Source organism: Ochlerotatus camptorhynchus, unplaced genomic scaffold, assembly GCF_037179485.1.
Source record: "Ochlerotatus camptorhynchus isolate MF236.1 unplaced genomic scaffold, CSIRO-AGI_Acam_v1.1 ptg000324l, whole genome shotgun sequence".
NCBI lineage: Eukaryota > Metazoa > Arthropoda > Insecta > Diptera > Culicidae > Ochlerotatus > Ochlerotatus camptorhynchus.
In genome coordinates, this window is record NW_027040812.1 from 1,111,064 (window position 1) to 1,131,634 (window position 20,571).

At 39.6% G+C, this 20,571-nt stretch overlaps 2 protein-coding genes across 6 annotated transcripts in view; one reads left to right on the forward strand and one right to left on the reverse strand.

The window, feature by feature from the left end:
• Fak (protein tyrosine kinase 2 Fak) overlaps positions 1-20,571 on the forward strand; it is a 330,869-nt gene that overhangs the window by 253,238 nt on the left and 57,060 nt on the right. For 3 of the 5 annotated variants that reach the window (XM_065229899.1, XM_065229900.1, XM_065229901.1), the window contains exon 1: positions 11,046-13,056. The exons of 1 other annotated variant lie outside the window; for it this stretch is intronic. In XM_065229899.1, the coding sequence (XP_065085971.1) occupies positions 11,087-13,056 (1,970 nt within the window). In that variant the 5' untranslated portion in view covers positions 11,046-11,086. Of the gene's footprint in view, positions 1-1,989; positions 2,113-11,045; positions 13,057-20,571 lie in introns of those variants that run through there. One more of the 5 variants, XM_065229903.1, reaches the window with a different exon arrangement.
• The window catches only part of LOC135708017 (ninjurin-2-like), a 379,282-nt gene that overhangs the window by 250,330 nt on the left and 108,381 nt on the right, over positions 1-20,571 (reverse strand). The gene's annotated exons all lie outside the window — the stretch shown is intronic.

Consider the following 20,571-nt stretch of genomic DNA (forward strand, 5'->3'; position numbering starts at 1 on the left):
CACCTTAGTTATCCTATTCCCAATAGTTCTCTGGCATGAAAAAAAATCTACAAATTCATAATGGCTATATTGGAAACAAAGCCCCTCCTCGTAGCATCAACTTCACCACCCCCTACCCAACCTCCGGATCACAACTAGCATTTTTGCCCACACCCGACACACCGCCAAGCAGAGGCGTATTGAGGATTTACTGCGCCCTTAGCAATCTTTGAATATTAGCCCCTTTCATAATTTAAAACAAAAACCAAATGCGCCAGTGGTTGAGTGATAAGCGTGACTATCTATACATATGGTCACATCTTCATTTGAAAGGAAAGTAAGCCGTTGGTGCCGCCCTTGGGTTTGACACGTTGGGTCCTGGTGAATTTGTTCCCTGGCGTCGGTGTCTCAGATCCCAAGGGTTCTGACACTAAAGTCAAAAAACATTTGATTTAATAAAAGAATGTAATCACAATATTTTTCGAATTCCAAAAATGTTGAAGATTGTGAATATATTTGTTCGTCTCATTGAATTGATTTCGAAATGCATGTTTATTTTCAAGATAACGATAACGTAACGAAAATGTTCAATATTGAAGATTCGTTCAATATTTAATTATCCTTGTAACAACATTGTAAAGGTAACTCAAAAATAAAAAAAATAAAACTTTCAACCATAGCTGGATTACCTTAACAATTTCACTGCAAATCTTCGGAGGATTTATTCAAGAACTTTCTTCACATCCCCCATGGAATCCATCTCAGAAGTTCTGAGTCAAAACTATCTTAAAACTCTATCTATTACCAGTTCTCCACCGCACTCTCAATTATTCTCTCCATGATATGTAGTTCAGGTTTCCATGCAATTATCATCGCATTTATCTTGAAATTCGTGGATCTCCTGACAGATTTATTTTTTTAAATGTGGTCAAAAACCAGCGGTTGTCAGCGTTGTCCTCAGATTACCAATGATATTTTGCTTAGAGTTTCCATTGAAATACTCCTAGGAATAAACTCTTCTCATAATTACCTAGATATTCTCCGCGGAAGTCCTTAAGAATACATTCAAGAATTCCCTATGAAGTCTCTGCAGAAAACCATTGCAATCACGCTCATTGATTTAATGTAAATGAAATTAATGTCATAGAAAAGATGCTAGACAGAATCTTTTGTTATGCACCCCTTTGCCTGATCGCCCCTGGTGGGGACCATTATCGCCATCCCCTCACTACGTTCCTACCGCGAAGCAGTCACGCTATCGCTCTGCACTCGCACGGATTGCGTAGGTGTCATCCACACGATCCAAATTTGTCGGTTCTCGGCTTTTGGTTTGTATTTTTCTCATTCCTCACTATTATTGACACGGGGACCTTTAGAAGACCCGTTCGATCCGTTGTTACCCGCTAGCCTCGCGCCGAGTATACGGGCAGACTCCACCGTCGTCACATCGGCCAAGCAACAACACAACATAACCAGCCCGAGCAAGTATATTCTTGACGGCATTCACGGTCCACAGCTGCTGCCTCAATAGATTCCAACTATCGACGAACGAGCAGCTTCAATTTATCATCGTCACCAGAATTGACTAGACGCAATATCGTCGGTGTGTTGGTAGAGTAGGAATCGCAATCTAATCGTCATTTGCCTGCTGGTCGAATTCAACAAACTCGAACTGGTGGTCCTAGAACATCAAAACTTGTTCTCCGGTTTTAAAACGCGCGAGACACGAATGTGATGATCTATGTGCAGTTTGCTGAGTGATGATGGCATAAATCCACACTTTTTGCCTACAGTAGTGCCATACCAGGTTGTCGCGGCGTGTCCAAAGTGCTTCAAACGATTGCTGCTCACTGGGGGAGTGAATTAAGTCATCGATCTTGAATCGAACAGGAAAAGCAAAGTGAGCCCGATGTTGAATTGTGTGTGTATCAAATGTGCGAAATGTCTGAAGTGCTGAAGTAATAAGTCGTGCCAACCGTAGTGATTAAGGTGAAATGTGATAAATCATAGCTACCTACCTACTTGTCGTGAGTACAAGCTGAAACACACAGCTATTACGCGGGTTAGTGAATGGTGGAATTCGCAGGAAATTTATCGGCTGACGAAACAGGCTCAAGTGTCGTCATCTATCTGGTAGGAAGAAATCAATGAGCGATAAGCGAAACTGAGTGTCCAATGACCATGCATTAATTGGGTGGAGAGTCGTATGCACCTGATTGGATTTTCGAATAGAATAAGCTGTAAAAAAAGGAAATTGAAAATACTTTACGTTGAACTACACTGAAAAAAGTGTTCTAACTGTTTCTACTAGGAATTATTTATGTTTTTTTTTTCCAATGACATAATTAATTATTTTTTTCAGAGTATCACATAACATAACAAATTGTATGTGAGTAATCGTATGGTTTTCATTTGATGCGTAAGCCCCTCAGGATGGAAAGTTATGCTTAATTCACATGGATATTTTTCACTGGCTATGGGATTAATTCTGTGAGTGTAGTCAAATGACACAAATATGTTGTTTATTGTGTTCAAAATCCTGATCTAGATAGAAATTCAGAACAACTTATAATAAAGTTTTATATTTTAAGCCGCTTACGGTGACGCCAGTGGTGTAGTGGTAAATGCGATGGCATCTCACTCCAAAGGGCCTGGGTTCAATCCAAGTCGGCGCCGTCGGGATTTTCTAAGGCATAAAATCTCTCATCCATTGGAAGGGAAATAAAGCCATTGGTCCCCGGTTCATGAGTTGAAGGATCGACAGGTAGGGTCCAGGTGTGAGAGCTGCCTTCCTGGTGTCGGTAGCAATGTACTCAGTAAGGAAAACAAGATCGAAGGAAAATAAATCAAAGAAGAAAAAAAATTCGCAAGCAAAAGCAAATTCAATGATAACAGAAGTTTCCCAATGATATTTAAATTTAAACAAAATAAATTAAATATCTTTGATTTTTGGAGTCTTCATGTCTTTTTCAATCTTACAAGGTTGGTAGAATTGAGGGGATTTTTATTATATCATTAGGTTATTTTATCATCTTCAGAGCCAAATTACTGTTTTTTAGACCATTTTAGGGGTCTCAGAGCGTTTTTATGCGTTTTGAGACCATGTTAGCATTTTTTTTTGCCTTTTCATCGTACTTTTATACCAGTTACTTTATTAAAAGGTTTTTGATTTTGAATTCGATTTTAAGCTTTTTTGTAAATACTCCACAAAAACTGGTAACAGCATCATTATGGCTTACTGAAAAACTAATTCAAGCGTTTGAATTTATTGAAGCGTTAACCACTCGTAGACTCTTCAATGAAACAAAGCGTATCGAAAGGCTAACCGAGATAATAAAGAAGTTTTAAGCTCACGAGACTGGATACTGATAATTCAGGGTACTCCTGTTGTGGATAAGGCTTTATCTAAGGATCATACTAACGGCCTAGGAAGGCTAAAAAAAAAAGAAGAATTCAGTTATACAGTGATAGACATTCGTTTAGCCGACCCCTATTTTTTTTTTGTATTTCGGAAATAAGACACAACGTAATTCTTTTTTTTTGGACTTGTAGGATAGGTCTCTGTTATTTTCAAAATTTAGCAGAATAGTTAAATTTTAATGTTAAGATGACTTATAGAAGCGAATTTCGAAGACAATCGATAGCTAATATTTGGTATGGCCGCCATCGTTTCGGATTACTTCAAAAAATACGGTTTGGCATTCAAATAACTTTGGCAGTGTTGCCATGTCGATTTTGGCCCAACACTCTTGAATTGCTGTTTTAAGATTGGAAATGCTGTCAAACTGACATCTTCCATGAGCTCCATTTCGGAATTCATCCGGGTTGATATGAAACAAATCGGGAGCTTTGCATGGTAGAAAAAGGCACCCCATATCATCAAACTTCCACCCCCCATAAATCATAAATCTTGCTAAAACATTTCCAATTGGTCTATGATTTGTCAGAATGGAATTTAGAATATCAAAACGTGTTATGATGAAAACTTACTTAACGGGTTCGATCAGGGGATCCTGGAGACTAATCTGGGTTCTCCAACACTAAGAGAAGTGACTTCTAATATAGCTCGCACTATTTTTATCAGATCCAACGCACAAGTCACCTAGAATGTATAGGATTTTCCCGTACTACTGCAAAGTAGTAATGAAATTCTTGTTCGGCTCGTGAGTAAACTGTAAATCCAATTATTGGGTGCATTCCAAGTACTTGGAAACAAGTGAGGTTATTTTTATATCTAAGGCTGGAAGGGGGAACAAAATACTGCCCAAAGCCTACAGAGAAATAAGCTCAGCTTCTGTTATGCTCAAAGTTATGCAAAACATATTATTTACACTTTAAATCAATACATTTGATAATGACACCATTGAGTAAATTTCAGTCAAACATCCAACGGAATCTAATATCTAGGGAGTTTTAGCTTCTTTTTTCCTCTGTTCGGGACCTAACACTACTGCGACCAGTAAATTGATCTATTGCAGTATATCCCGTGTCCTTAGTTTAGTGCATGTCGTATTACTCCATCATTATTGAGAAATGATGAAGTATTCGATTTTTTTACAGTTGCCACTCTTGCATTTATCGCAAGGATCCGACTCTAATTGAAAGGTCCCACTATTTACACCCTTTGGAGTGTTGAAACACCCTCCAAAGGCGCGCCCCTTTGTCAGTCAAAATTGGATTCCTTAGCAACAAAATTAAGGTATGACACCGATAATGACCATGCATCAGAACCCTAGTCTTAATCACTTCAAACTAGGGAACAACGAATAGAAGATTTGGAATCACATAGATGAAGACAACAAACTCATTTTTTTCCTTGTTTCAAGATCATCCTCGGTAGACAAAGCCGAGTCTTATCACTATCAACAAGGCATAAAAAGTAACAAGGACTCAGATGTGTTCCTTGGATTACTGAAAAATCCTGTTCCCCTAGTTTGAAGTAATCAGGACTAGGAATCGGTGGTAGATCTTACATCCCGTAACGTACCACGAAAAGGTGATCTACCCACGTTACGGGGCAAGAGCTAATAGAACTTCTATTTATCAGACTAAAGGGTGCTACGATCAAAATCTGGTCAAACAAGAATGCGTGTAAATAATTTAAAAAATTATTTAAAAAATCAATTTTTTTTTAAGATCAATTTCAATTCAGCTAAGCATCCGGTTGACCGAATCAAAATTGCCAGGCATTTAGTTTAACTCCTGCCATCAGATTCTGTACAGCCACCTCGTCAACTTTTTTTGCCGCAGAACGCCAGTTTGCCTTAAACTGCTTCTCACTTCCAACAGTTTTTCGGGTCTTCTTCAGGTTCCGCTTGACGATGGCCCAATATGTTTCGATTGGGCGGAGCTCTTGCATGTTAGGAGGGTTCTTGTTCTTGGGAACCATCTGCACGTTGTTGGCGGCATAACAATCCGGCCAAAACAGCACAGAACAATCGTGTTTCTTAAGGAAAGGCAGCAGATGTTTTTCCAGACACTCGTTCACGTAAATTTCCTAGTTGAAGGTCCTAGTTGTCGTTTTTTAAAGTTACAGGTACAGATAGCCTGCCAAACCAAATATTTCTTAGAGAACTACGACAGTTTCATATGCTTGAAATTGTCTGCCACCTTCAGGTTGCCATATAAAACTCCTTCCCAGGAAGCTGTTAGAATTATGTTTGAAGTGCGAGTAGTTCGGATTTTAGCGATGCGCGTGAAAAATGTTGATACGCTGCTCCTCTTGCTTGAATGCCATTTTGAAAACTGAAGAGCAAATGACAAAATCAAAATAGAGGCATCATTCTGCACGCACACACCTACAAAATGAGATGTGTTCAGGTTTTTTAAATTCTCGATTAAAAGAAATGCGTCAAATTTAAGTCAGCCACATTTTGATCGTAACACCCTTTATTGATTCCATTGCTAACTATTGATCCATAAAAAGAGCAATGGTTTCAATAGAAACTTTGAATTTCTAACTGGATTCACGCAATCCATGGTTGCCCATAAGGCGGTGTTCTACATTTTCATTTTATTTATGTGTCATCAATCTAGAGTAAAGGGCGAACACAAAATTATTGCGACACCAAAAATGTCATGCCAATTTTCTTATAATGTTTAGAATCAAACCAAAATTCTAGGGTAGTTTTATACATATATTTACTTCAAAAATCAAAAGAAAAGTTAATCGATGGAGCCTTGAGTGTAAAATTGAACGCATTTTTGCTTGATGCCCTCCATCAAAGTCTTTACAGTGTTATCCGGTACCAGTTTCTCAGTTTTTTTTTTCCATTTTCTTAACATGTCCTTCTCGTCTTTGACTGTCTTCTTGCTCTTCCGAAGTTCCCGCTTCATTATTGCCCAGTACTGCTCCACCGGGCGCAGCTTCGGACAGTTTGGCGGATTCATGTCCTTTGGAACAAAATGGACAGAATTGGACTCATACCACTCCAGGACACTTTTAGAATAGTGGCATGATGTCAAATCTGGCCAAAATAGCGGAGCTTCGTCGTGCTGCTGCAAGAACGACAAAAGGCGCTTCTCGAGGCACTCAGATTTGTAGATCTCGCCATTTACTGTGCCCTTTGTCACGAAAGGCTCACTCCTCCGTCCGCAAGAGCAGATGGCCTGCCAAATGAGATATTTGGAGGCGAACTTCGACATTTTCTTCTTCTTAAATTTGTCGTCCACATCGAACTTGCTCTTGCCGGTGAAAAACTCCAACCCCGGAATTTGCTTAAAATCGGCTTTTATATACGTTTCGTCGTCCATCACACAGCAGCCATATTTTGTCAGCATCTTCTCGTAGAGCTTCCGTGCCCGAGTTTTAGCCGTCGATTGTTGCCGCTCATCGCGGTTTGGGAAGTTCTGTACCTTGTATGTATGTAGTCCAGCTCACTTCTTTGCATTCTGGACGTAGCTCTGCGACATGCCGATCTTTTTAGCCAAATCACGGCTTGAGACGTTGGGATTTGCTTTAATCATCCGCTTCACCTTTCCCTCCGTCTTTTTGTTCTCCGGTCCCGGTTTTCTTCCAGCTCTTTTGCCGTGGTCCAACGTCAACCGCTCCTGAAACCGCTTCAACACTCTGGAATGGTGAATGTTCAACATTTTTCCCAACTGCCGGTGCGACAGGTCAGGAAATTCCAGGTGTTTGGAAAGAATTTGTTCTCTCAACTCGCGTTGGTTCACCTCCATTTTCGTTGAATCGAAAAACACGACTTCGAGTTTGACAGCATGTACACAATACACATCAATGAGAAAGTGTGCAAAATTTGGTTGATTTTTACCCAATGGTAAAAAAGTTATGCCTTGTTGAATGGGTCGCAATAATTTCGTGTTCGCCCTTTAGACCGTTTTGTAACAATGATAATTAATTACAAAATTTTGCTGATTTAAGACTTGATGAAAGATCAGCAAACTTTCCAGCAAAATATTGCTGCTGAATTTTCCAACAATTCCAACTTCTGTCAAAACGAAAATATTTTACTAAAAATCAGCAAATACTTCAGCTATATTTCTTTACTGATTTTCATGCAATAAAGATATTTGACATTTAGCAGCATTTTGCTATTAAACTGTTAAACTCAGTAAATCGAAATTGTTTTCACTAGGGACTTCTAGCTTATGTAAAAGATCGTTGATACAAATATACAAATAATAAAGACAAAATCGCCAGGCTATTTTCCATGTATAATTTATTAAATATAATCAGTGTCCGAGCCAGTGTCCTTACCTACATAATTTGTAGTTTTTTTTACCTCCTGTGGTGTGGACGGATTTGTACGAATGCAAAATACTTGCGACTGTGATGCTATCAGTTTGACAGGTCTTAACTGGGTGGCCAGCAATCGCTTATGTTAGCTGAATTTCTCGGTAAAAATATCGTTTGCTGTTTTTCAGTAAAGCATTTGATTGCTGATCATGATCCAGCAATCTGTTTTACTGATATTGAAAACTTAAATTTGTTGTGTAATGTTGGCCTATGGATCTAAGATTGGGCCCATCGCTAAAAATCTGCTATTTATCAATTTTATCTAGATGAACGCGTCATTGGGATGATACTAATTGATATTTTTGGTCACTATTGAAAATTTAGTCGATTGCTAAATTTTTGTATGGGCCTCAAATTATGGGCATTAAGGCCGATATCACATCCATTTCCACTACTTTTACAAAATATTATATACAAACAGGCTAGATTAAACAGTATCCGGTATAAATTGTATTATTTGCGAGTTCGTTCAAACCTGATCTCATTTTGATAAGTAAGTCGCAGTAGGCTCGAAAAAGCACGTCGTCGAGTTTGCCAATTGACAGCTGTTTATTTATGGTCAAGTCTTCCGAAAGTGGCGGGTTAGACTGCCATACCTTCCGAAAATGTCCACTCTACATTGGGTATCTTAGGCTGGCATGTTGCGTTGCCATCTTGTTTCTTCGCTTATTTTTCCGCGGTATTGGGGGAATTTTTTGTGGACGTGTTTCCTTGTGACATTGTGTAGCACTAGTTCGCATCTGTACATCTTGTTTTGAAGTCGACGCTTGTTGAGATGAAGGAGTGTTCAATATATCGGATAGGTTTTTCTTAATTTTCATTTGTAAGATCCACTATTTTTCAATTTATTCTGTTGGCGTCCATTATAACAGTTTGTTTATGAATTTGAGAAAAATCTTTCTCAAGAGTTTTATGCCAGGATTCTCAAGATAAATTAAACTTGTAGAAGAATGTTATAAAACTTTTTCAAAACTATTCTCATGTTTTATAAAAGCTTAAAAACGAAAACTTGAAAGGGAGCAAAAGTGCCTCTTAAAACTGTTCATAAAGTCAATTACTGATACTGATAAAGACTGTGCATTGCAGTCGAAATACGTATCTGTCATGGATAAAGCCCGATTCAAAGTAAATTTGGACGCATTCAAGTGATCATAACTCAAGAGTTAAACAACATACACGGTTGATCAAAACGTAAAACAAAAGGGTATTTATTCAGCTTTCAAACGAGATATAACAAGTTATTACATTTCACCGTTTCGAACGAACTGTCGCACTTTACTTGTGATCGATGCCATCATCATCTGCACAGTCGCTGGTGACACTGTACCGGTGAACTTATTCCACTTTAAACGCATTTGTTGTGCATTTGTCACTTCTTTACCGCATCCTCGAAGTTTTCGCTTGACAATTGCCCAATATTTTTCGATCGGTCTGAACTCAGGGCAATTCGGAGGATTATTCTCTTCGGCGACGAAATTAACATTGTTAGCAGCATACCATTCTAGTACCTCCTTAGAGTAGTGGCAGCTGGCTAGATCCGGCCAAAACATACCGTTGGTCTTGTGTTGCCGAATGAAGGGTAAAATCCGTGGTTTTAAGGCCAAAACTGCAGATTCCTTGCCAAATCATTAGCTTCCGAGCAAACTTATCAGCAAAAACAAATTTATACCTGGAAGGGACATCCCCACGACCAGTTTCAAGGCATAATTTTCGTCAAGGGATTTGTTTATAATACATTTTGACATATGTTTCGTCATCCATTAAAATACAGCCATCAAATTTCGTCAACACTCGTTCGAATAGTAATCGTGCTCGCTTTTTGACCACTACATTTTGTTTCAGGGAGCGATTCGGATGTTTACTGACACAAAAAGACTTATATCCTTCTCTTGAAAGGATATTACCAACAATCAATACGAAACTAACGATTTTAAATTGGCTCACCACTTTAGTAGCCTATTGGTCCCAAACAAACGATTAACGTACCCTATTCTAGTTGAAATTCTATTACTACACTATGTTTGTTTTGATTCGCTATGAAAGTTTGACAGATAACATCAGGGGTGTGTGGATTCATGCAGCACATGCAGGGGTGAGTGAAATAGCTTGGGACTGCTTGGGACCGTTGTTCTGGTACTGAGTGAGCCAAAAATAATAATGATTTTCTTCGGGACCCAGTGGTCTTAGAGTTACCTCTATGATATTACGCACGGTGGAAAAGTTTGAATCGTATTTCTTTGCCAAATCACGTATGGAGACACCTGGGTTGCTTTTCACGTACCTCAACACCTTTCTCCTCAGCTCTTTGTCCCTAGTGCCACTTTTATGATAGATGCGCTGTGCTCTATCCACACTCAGAGTATCCTTGTAACGTTTGATTACAAGACTAACCGTTGACTTTGGGAATTTTAACACTTTTTTTTAAGCAGACCACGAAGGGTTCTCTAGATGTTTGTGCACAATTGATTTTCTTTTCTCAAGTTCCATGATCCGTAATTTCGGGATGCGTCGATCAATCGAGTAAAACTTTTCACAAATTTCTTCGTCAATGAAACATCAACAAATGCCTGTCAACAGTTTTTTGTTCCAACCACCAGGGGCGCGGTGGTGTATTAAACCGTGCGTCCAGATTTACTTTGAATCGAGCTTTACCAAAATTACTTAAGTGGAATTAAATGGAAGATAACCTTTTTTGCTGTTTTATTTAAGCATTCCGCTAACAACCCAATTTCATTACTTCATTATGATGGCTACCAAGCCTTTTGGATTTTCCTTATTAAAGAGTTATGTAGACTTTTCTCCTTTGCTTTACTTAAATCTTTGGTTATTAGTTAGGTAGGTTCCGATTCTACACGTTGTAGTTTCATTTTTATACCGGTGGTCTTGGCGTTTTATACACAAATATGAAGGTTTTATACAAAAATATACATTATTATTAAAAAAAAAACTTGCTTGTACGTTGCAGTCCATTGCAAGAACTGCCATAACATTTGTTGCATGAAACGTATGCAGAGGATGTAATAAATCCAAATTGGATGTAAGATAAATTTGATATGCGTGTACCTAAGAAGACTTAAGTCACGTTATAATAATCTACAGGTGCCCAAAAATTCAATCAATCTTTCACATTCCATAAATTTATTGTACGCTGAAGATTTCACAGAGAAAGTTAATATCGAGTGTAATTATTAATTCTCATTAAAGTTTTGCATCAAGTTTTGCTCAGTTTTTCAAAATCCAATCAGGTTCATACGACTTATATCCTTCACATATTAGCCGTAAAAAAAATACCAAGTGAATATATGCGAACGTAACGTAAAATCTCACCAAAAAGAAAAATAATCAGTGAAGATGATAAGCAGCAGTGTTAGTGGTGGCGACGCTAGAAGCAACACCAGTGGTATTCTGTTTAGCAATCAAATGGCACTGAACGGCGATAGGTATCAGCAGCGCCTGAACCGGCGAATGGTGGTACTGCCAGACGAACGCTCAGACGGAGGTCGACGGCACGCGTCACCATTTATCGATGATGTCAACCGGCAGCCACCAGCACCAGCAGCAACAGCTGCGTTAGTGCAGCAGACAAAAGAAAGTGTCGTTATGCGAAATAAAGTGATCGATCTGGACAAGAATCGCATAAAATGTGGCCGCAATAAGCTCTGGTCAAGGCCGCTGAGTTTCTCCGGCTTCTTCAAGAAATCACTCAGCCAGGGCTCGATACAACTCGGGGGTAGTAAAGATATCAGCAACAGAAATGGAGGTAGAGGTGTTCGACATAGCACTAATTATGCTGTCAATCATGGTAATAGCACCGATCCAAATGGCATCGAACCGTCTGGACGGAGTGCACAACTTGATATAAACTTGATTCGGAAGCTGGAGGAGGAAATCTACAAAAGAGGACGGGAGTTGCAGTGGGATGAGTGTAACGCGGAAGCAAAAGATTTCCACGATTTCTATTTTAGTCAGAGAACATTTGGCGAAAATAAAACGTTCTCCAGTGATACTTCGGCTTACAAAGGAGACAGCAAAGCCGTGCTGGTAGTTGACTCACAAGGCTTGGAGCCGATGCTGTTGAAACGACCGCTCAGTACGGACGATGCCCTCTTGCGAAATGAGTCCCGAGAATCGGAATCCGACTGCCACGTGGATTCCACCAACAAATCGATCATCATCGTTGACAACTCTGAGTTCTATCCAGTGCTAATGAGGTACGATATTAATAGTGAACTAGTGAACCGCCAATTTAGGGAGCAAGCTCGAAAGCGTGACGAGGGAAAACTAAAAATAACTACCCAAATCGGAGGTAGTGCTTCCAAGACTGTGACCACGCCGAGCACCACAAACGCATCATTAACTGGCAATAACAGCAACAACACTAGGATCCCACTGTCATCGTCTAATTTAACAACTGCCGTGAACGGACCGCCATCGGCCGTGTTGAAAACTGAAACGACGCGCGACGAATCAGTCGCGTGTTGTGAAACCAAAAGTATAAACAATAATAATCATGCTGCTCAGCAGAAGAAACTAGTCGTTAGCGCACGTCCGCCACCACCCGCAGGGTCTGGGAGTGGCGATCGCGCTAAAAAGGCCCGCTCGAATCTCTTTCAACGGTTCCTTCTTCAGAGAAGAAGTCTAAATCTATCAGTTCGTCGTCGCCGGCGACACGAGTGCCACTTCCGACCCCCACCAGGGTACCCCTCCTCTGAGGAAAGCTCTCTATCCGATGCAAAACCCACGAGTCACAATAAGCTCAAATTTGAATATCTTAAAAAGATGCAACGATATGACCCTGAAATTCCGTCCACTGCCGTCCCACATCTCGGCGCTAATCGAACCTCCAGCGAACCAAACCTCGCCTCCCGTTCGAACTGGAAAAGCGAACACTTCCTTCAGCATCTCCAGCACACGCCCCACAGCTGGAGTACCGGAGATTTGGACTCCTTGAGTCACCTGATGCTATCGAGTAAAAATTTTGAAAATATCTTTGAAAGTGCCAGTGACAATCTGTCCCGTCTGTCGGCCATTGTAGTTTCGTCCAGCAGCAATGGCTCCCCATCGTCTGGTTCGCTGACATCATCTTCATCACTGTCATCTGGTTCAAGAATGCAGTCACTGTTGGCAAATCATTATCAACTTCTCCAAAGCAGAGAACGTGCAGCTAATAGAAAACCTCCCATGGGCAGTTCTGTAATCAACGGGGGTGTATCGCAACCCACGAGTGGAAATTTTCTCCGCAAGAAATCTTCATCCTTCAGGGGAGTTCTGAAGCGAACCAACAAACCGGATGTTGTCAACACGTGGATCTATAGAAAAAGGTAAATAAAAGCAATCCTATTAATGCTTTGTTTTCCCTCGGAAAACCCACAGCGTTCATTTTCCAATCCCCAAGGTTGCACTACCATTAACAGTTTATTGCAAAACTTCCTTAACAATGCAGCACTCGTTCGTAGCGCGCTTGCTGGCCAGCTTGAATAGAAACCACTATATCATCCATCTAATGGGTTCTGTCGAATGGTCAGTCAGAACGAAGCACAGAGTGTTGTTCGATTGCGAAATTGATGGTGGTCTCGTCATCACCATCGACCATGTTGGAACGTGAGACAAAACGACATCACCACCGACCGACCGCCTTACGGTTTAATGTCTTCATTCATTCATAACTTGTGCACTCCCCCACTCAGTTTTTGCGTGTTGGTTTCTATAGGGAAACAAATGATCGTAAACGCCGTCGGTCGCGTCGCAGGAGAGGTATTTTCGCTGGGATGTAGGGAGGAAAAAAAACTGTCGGAAAGTGTTTTGACGACACAAACGAAACAGGCTTTGGTGGTGTGATTGAATTACTTTCGTGAGCTGAGCGCACTTCCTCAAAATGTGGTTAACACAGTGCTGAGAAGCGAAGGCCAATGCTTGGGAAATTCCCATTTCACACCGCCTGGCAGTTTGCCCAAGGTAGCAATAATGGGGTTTTCACTATGTTTGCACTCGAAATGAGGTGTCATAACTTTTCATACATCGCATCGTAAAGGTTGTTTACGAACTGATAAATTATGGTAAATATGGACTTAGATTTGATTGAAATGCAGCACCCATAAGGATGAGTTAACGTAACGTAACTAAAACATAAGATTTGAGTGCAATTTTCAATAAGTTTCCCGTGCTTCATATCACATATTTGAACATATATAACTATAATTTTACAAACTTGAACACAGTTCTAATCCATTTTCATTTCTTCATTTTCAGGTACGTAATCAAATCTGATTTTGACAATCGAGGTCATCAGTATATAAAACTAAGAAACCCCATATGATACAGAGAAGTATACCAACAATGAACAAGATAATCACGATTTAAAGGTTGTTTATTGTTTAGAAATCATATCCCCATGATTTCAGTTTACAAAAAAATAAGATAATATTAACTGACATTTAACACATTTTTTTTTAAATTCACTGTAGACCTATCATGTATGACGAAACTTGCTATATTATTTCCTAAAATATGTTTTTTTTTTCTGTTGAAATTATTGGTTATAGTTTGTGCTTTTTTGCCATCAAGCTTGCTTCCACTCACTTGCTATTAAAAAAAATTCTGAATTTTGAAGTCATTACATGTTATAATGATATTTTGTCATTGTCAGACACAAGAAGAGGCTGAAAGGCAAGTATTTGACATATAAAACCTGTCAAATTCGCTTTCAGATAGTCACAATCAGCGATTTTACGACTCGCGAACGCTCACTCTGAGTGAACGCTCACGAATCATAAAATCGCCGATTGTAACACTCTGGAATCGAAATTGACAGGTAGTATGTGTCAAACACTTGCCTTTCAACCTCTTCCTGTATCTTTTTTTTTTCCTTTTGTTTGTTTTTTCCGTCGATCTTGTTTTCCGTGCTGAGCACCAATGCTACCGACGTGCCAGGAAGGCAGCTCCCACACCTGTACCCTACCTATCGACCCATCACAGCTCATGAACCGGGGACCAACGGCTTTACTTCCCATCCGAAGGAAGGCGTGATCAGAGATGTTATGAATCAGAACATCCCGGCGGCGCCGACTGGTATTGAACCCAGGCCTGCTGGGGTGAGAGGTAATCACGCTTACCACTACACCACCGGCGCCGTTTCTTCCTGTATCTAACAAGGACAAAATATCATTATAACATGTAATGACTTCAAAATTCAGAAAATCATCTTTTTATAGCAAGTGAGTGGAAGCAACCCTGGTTGCCATACTTCCAATGGACACACTTCCTAAAAGCTTCATATAATAACGTATTAGACTGGCCCACAAAAATAAAAGTTCTTATTTTCCACGGGCCAACCTCTATATTTGTGCCTTTAGGTGAGAAAACCATTCTCTTATAGTTTTAGCTCATTTGGTTGTAGGATGAGCTGGCGCTTTTAGTTTGAATTTTATATGGGGATTTTGGATAAAATACATGCAAAAATGACACTCCTACACTCTATCGATCATAAAAAAAAGTTTCCTTATGCTCGATTTGATTCAGATTTTTAAAACTTTTAGTTCAAACAATGAGTAACAACTTTCTTGAAGACTGCATTATGAATTCGGTTAGTTATATTAAGATTTTCGCTTTTGAATGTATATGAGCATTTTGTATATGAAAATTTCAACCAAATCCCCTATATAAATATTAAAGGTGCCAGTACGTGTTACGTCAAAACAGTTGAAATATTCAGAGAGAGGTTATCTCACCTACTGACACGAGTCTGGATGTTTACCTGTGGCAAGTATGAACTTCTATTTTTCAGTGGTAATCTAGTTGATACGTTACGTAAGCTGCCTGAATTTTGTTGCAAATTACGAACAAAAAGCCCATATAATTTCAAGAATGCATTTCTCCAATACTAACTTGAATTGTGATACTGTAAGCAAAGTTGCTCCTTATAGTTTGAGCTACATGTTTGAGCTTAATCGAGTTTGTTGAACCAGTTATATGCACGAAAGATTGACATAATGTTATTTCTCCATATATTTCAACCAAAATTCACATATGAACTTTAGACCAAAAGCGCAGTGTTGCCATTTTGATCAAACCTTAGTGTATGATATAAAAACGATTTCAAACCTAATAATAAAAATATATTTTAACAGTCACCAGTCACCAATGACGTACGATTAAGTCTTTCAGCAACATATTGGGTGCAATTTAAAAAACCTAAATTGACCGCATTATGAAAAGTGGTCAGGTTTTGACCACATATAACTCTGTCAATAGTAGATGGATTTTAATTTTAAACAATGCCAATCGATTAGAAATTTTGCTACAAATCTGTTAAATCCAACAATTTATTAATTTTCAATAGGTCACTATTGAAAATTACACAAATGTCCAACTTTTGATTTGGTGATCAAAATTATCACTGATTGGGTGCAAAAAGCGCTTTCCCTAACACAGATTTCAAAATCGGTGCTTATTCAATCACCGTGTGTGGTAGTGTCCGATCGGTCGTCAGCAGCAGCAGTGCTTTCGGCGCCCGACGTTGAACATTGTACACAACGAAAGGCTGCCTGCAAGCAACGAGCTGCAGCCCACATGAGCGCTCATTCACCGAAGAAGGAGGAAGAAGCCTCACCGCCAGCGTTGCCAGAATGTTTAAAAGCTTATCGGTATCAAAAGTTAAAAAAAAAACCGGTATTTGTTGGTATTTACTATTTTTATTAATTTTAAACTTTTGGGCGTTTTTGAAAACGAACATTTTTATCTTTTTAACTATGATCGGAAAATTCAAAAAAAAAAAACTCGGGGAATGTTTGAATTGGCTTCTGGAGGAAGCTGAAAACAACATCTAGGGAAAGAAGAAAGAAGCTCCGCTGGAGGAAAGTTCTGAGAAAAGTCGGAAAATCATCCGCGAAACTTCCAAGACATAAATTAAGAAACTGCTGGCGAAAATTTAAAGAAACATTCAGAAAAAAATCGGATTTCACATTCAAAGGATGGCAGAAAAGTTTCGGAAATTGCAAATAAATTCCAAAAGTAGGCATTTCCAGGGGAAGCCAGAAGGAGCTCGGAAAAACCTTCCAATAGGAGTCAAAAAAAAATTAAACAACTGGACAAAATTCCAGAACTAGACGAAAGCAATTTCTGAGAGAAGTTTAATTAAACCTTACTGGAGAAGACGGAAGAAACTTCCTAAGGTAGATTGGAAAAAAAATTCTGGAGGAAGTCGGAAGCCAGAGCGCTAACGGAACAGTCGAAATAAACAAAAACATAATTCTGGAAGAAAGAGGGGAGTGTTCTAATGATTCAGAAAATTTTCCAAATAGTCATAAAACATCAGTGAAGACCCCGCAATGCCCCTGAAGTTTTTGGAACATTCCTGAAATGTACTTAAAAATATTCCATATTTCCTCGGGCTGTTTTGGAGTACTCTGATCATCTTTGAAATACTTGGAACATCCCTGATTATAATGAAACTACCGGAATATCTCTAATCAACTTTGAAGGTCTCTAGACTTTGTTGAAGATTACGAAATTTCTTAATCGCTCTCAAAATTTTCTTAAAATTTATTATAACATAAGCATGAAAGTTCTCTGATCTTCCCGATTTTTCTAATTTTTAAATTTTTTCGCGTTGCCATTAAGAAGCTCGGAACTTCCCATAAAATGTTCTTACAATGTGCTTATGTTTATGTAACTTCCCTTACGTTTCTTAAATTTGCATGAGCCCCTCGGAACATTGTTAAAGATTTCGAAAATTGCCTCGCAACTCCTTTAAAATTTCAGCGATTTCATTGAAATTTATTGATCTGTCCTGATGTTCTCGGAGCTTCCTTAAGTTCTCTCAATTCTCCTGAAACTAATGGAACTGTCTTGAAAACCATTATTTTTTCCAGAAATTCTTTGGGCTTATGAAGTATTGCTTAAGATTACTGGAGTTCGCTGGACCGGGTTTTAGAATTTCAACAGAAATTATTGAAACATTCTTTAATTTATAGAAACTTACTCAAAAGTCTGCACTTTTCTAAAGTTTCAGAACTTCTTAAAAGTTCCTGCAGCTAGTGTGGATCCACAATCAAAATCTGGAAGCATCCCTGAAGTTCCGGGAAAGTTGAAAAAACTCGCGGGAAAAGATGGAAGAATCATTCGAGCGAAGGTTGAAGAAGCTTCCAAGGGAAGTCGAAATGAGTTTCCGAGAGGAATCGTAAAATAATTTACGATGTAAGGTGGAGAAAATTCAGGCAATTAAATAATGTTTACAATGTATTTCTCGATTCCCCCGGAATTACCAGAAAGAGCCATCGACTGTTTGTCGGTTCATGGGTAGCCAAAAACGGTGAGGAAATTGAAAAATTAATTGGAAAAGTAGCCATAATACATTTTTAAAGATGATTTTCTTTTAATTTTAAAGGCTCAAAAAAGATATTCAAAAAGATACAAGTCTCTCACAATATTTTTCTCCGAAATTCGAGCGTGGCAGGCAATAACCATTTTGATTATTCAATCAAATCGGTATAAATCGGTATAAAACCTCAAAAATCGGTATACTGAGGAACCTTATCTGTATATCTGTATCTAGTTCGGAAATCGATATAAATACCGATAAATCGGTATATCTGGCAACGCTGACACCGCTACTGATCGGAATCCATCTTCGTGAGTCGCTGTGGGCCATTTATGCCAAGCGCGTCACCCTCGTTCCAAACAACATACAGCTCACCAACCTCATCTGTGTTGAGGACCCAAGCAGCTCAGCATTACTCAACCATCTCGACAAAACGGTCCTTTTCAGGACCACCATAAATTTGTTAACGAGTATTTTTTGAACATTTGTCAACGTCATCAATCGGATGTCAGTTCTCATATGTGTAAATCTAACATATCATGTATGTAAAGCAACATTGGCGGTAGCATTTCCGAATCCAAAGTCGGTCGCGGCGTGAAAGTGGTCTGAAGTTGATCCAGAGATGATGGATTTTAATTCTTAATACGCCAATCGATAGGACATTTTTTTTACGAATCTGTTAAAATTAGGGATTTATCATTTTTTCCAAATGTCACTATTGAAAATTGCACGAATTTGCAACTGTTACTTTAATAATTAAAGTTATGACCAATTTCCTGTAAAAGGTGTTTCTGAACCTTTCCAGGATAAAAACTCTTCATTCTTCTAATGTCTGAATTCCACCCAAGAGGTGAATCTCAAAATTGCTAGTTCGCGGGGGACTGTTTAGGATCATCCTAAGGATCTTTTTCTGGATCTTTTGGAGTTTGAGGTGATGGTATTTGGCGCAACTCTCCCAGATTGGCATACCGTACTCGATTACGGGAAGGATGATTTGTTTGTAGACAGCAAGCTTATTTTCCAGGGACAGGGTAGACCTCCTGTTGATGAGTGGATACAGGGATCTTATCAGGATGCTACACTTGGTTTTCGTTTTATCAACGTACTCCCTGAAAATCAGCTTGCTGTCTAGTGTTAAGCCGAGGTAGACTACCTCTTTCGACCATTCCACTGTGCCGTTCAAGCAGATCTTGTTATTCTCCGACGGAACAAGTCTGGGAGATTTAAAGTGTGGAAAGATGATGACCTGGGTCTTTGCCGCGTTGATACGGATCTTCCAGCTGTCGAAATATTCAGACAGGACGTCCAGGCCTCTCTGAAGTTCGACAGTCAGAGCTCCGATGACCCTACCCTTGTAGATGATGGATGTGTCATCTGCGAACAGAGATAACGATCCACCATCAAGGAGAGCCGGGATATCGAAGGTGAACAGTTTGAATAAAATGGGGCCAAGGATGCTTCCTTGTGGAACCCCGGCAGCGATGTTGAAAGCATCCGATGTGATGCCATACAGAGAGACTCGGAACGTCCTGTCACTAGAAACATTGGAAGACCGTACTGCTGCAATGTGAACACCAGGCCATCATGCCAGACATTTTCGAACGCTTTTTCAATGTCCAACAACGCCATGGCAGATGTTTTCGAAACAGACTTGTTCCGTCTGAGAATGTTTGTTACTCGAGTCAGCTGGTGGACGGTCGAACGATCTTTCCGAAAACCAAACTGTTCCTCGAGTAACAAGTTGTTTTCTTCGGCAGATGTTAGGAGCCGGTGATGCACTGCTCTTTCGAACAGTTTTGATAACCCTGAGAGAAGGCTGATTGGTCGATAAGTTGAAGGAGAGGATGGATCCTTCCCAGGTTTCCGGATGGGTATGACTTTACCAGATTTCCAACACGAAGGGAAGTAGCCAGGTTGGAGGCACAGATTAAAAATCAGTGACAGATGGTTGTAGAATCTGGAATTCAAGTGTTAGAGTTCCAGATTCAGGATGTTATCGAAACCTGGGGCCTTCATGTTTTTAGATGATTTTATATAGGCCAACGTCAGCCGTAATCTCAGATTCCTCGGGAAAAATTTTATGAATCTGATGGAGGTTGGTTGCGTTTTCAGCAACCTCTGCTTCGTGAGGGCTGACGATGTTTTATCCGAGATTATGGGAGCTGACCTATCGCGGCAGCCTTCTCTTCAGGATTTATCAGATGAACCACTGGGTCGCCAGGAATATCCAGTGGGGTCAGTGGTGGAATGGGGCATGGCTAATTTTTAAGGATTTTGGTTAGTTTCCAAAAGGGTTTTGTTCAATCTGGGAGAGAGCGGATCCTATTAGAAAAGTTCTGATTTGACCATCATCCTAGCTTGGATGATTTTTGTTAGGCGATTACAGTGGGTCTTCAAGACAGGCAAAGCAGAACCCTGGTATTGCCTTCGGAATCTAATGAGATTTTTGGTAATTCGAAACAACATACAGCTCGCCAGCCTTATCCGTGTTGAACACCATAATAGCTCAGCATTACTC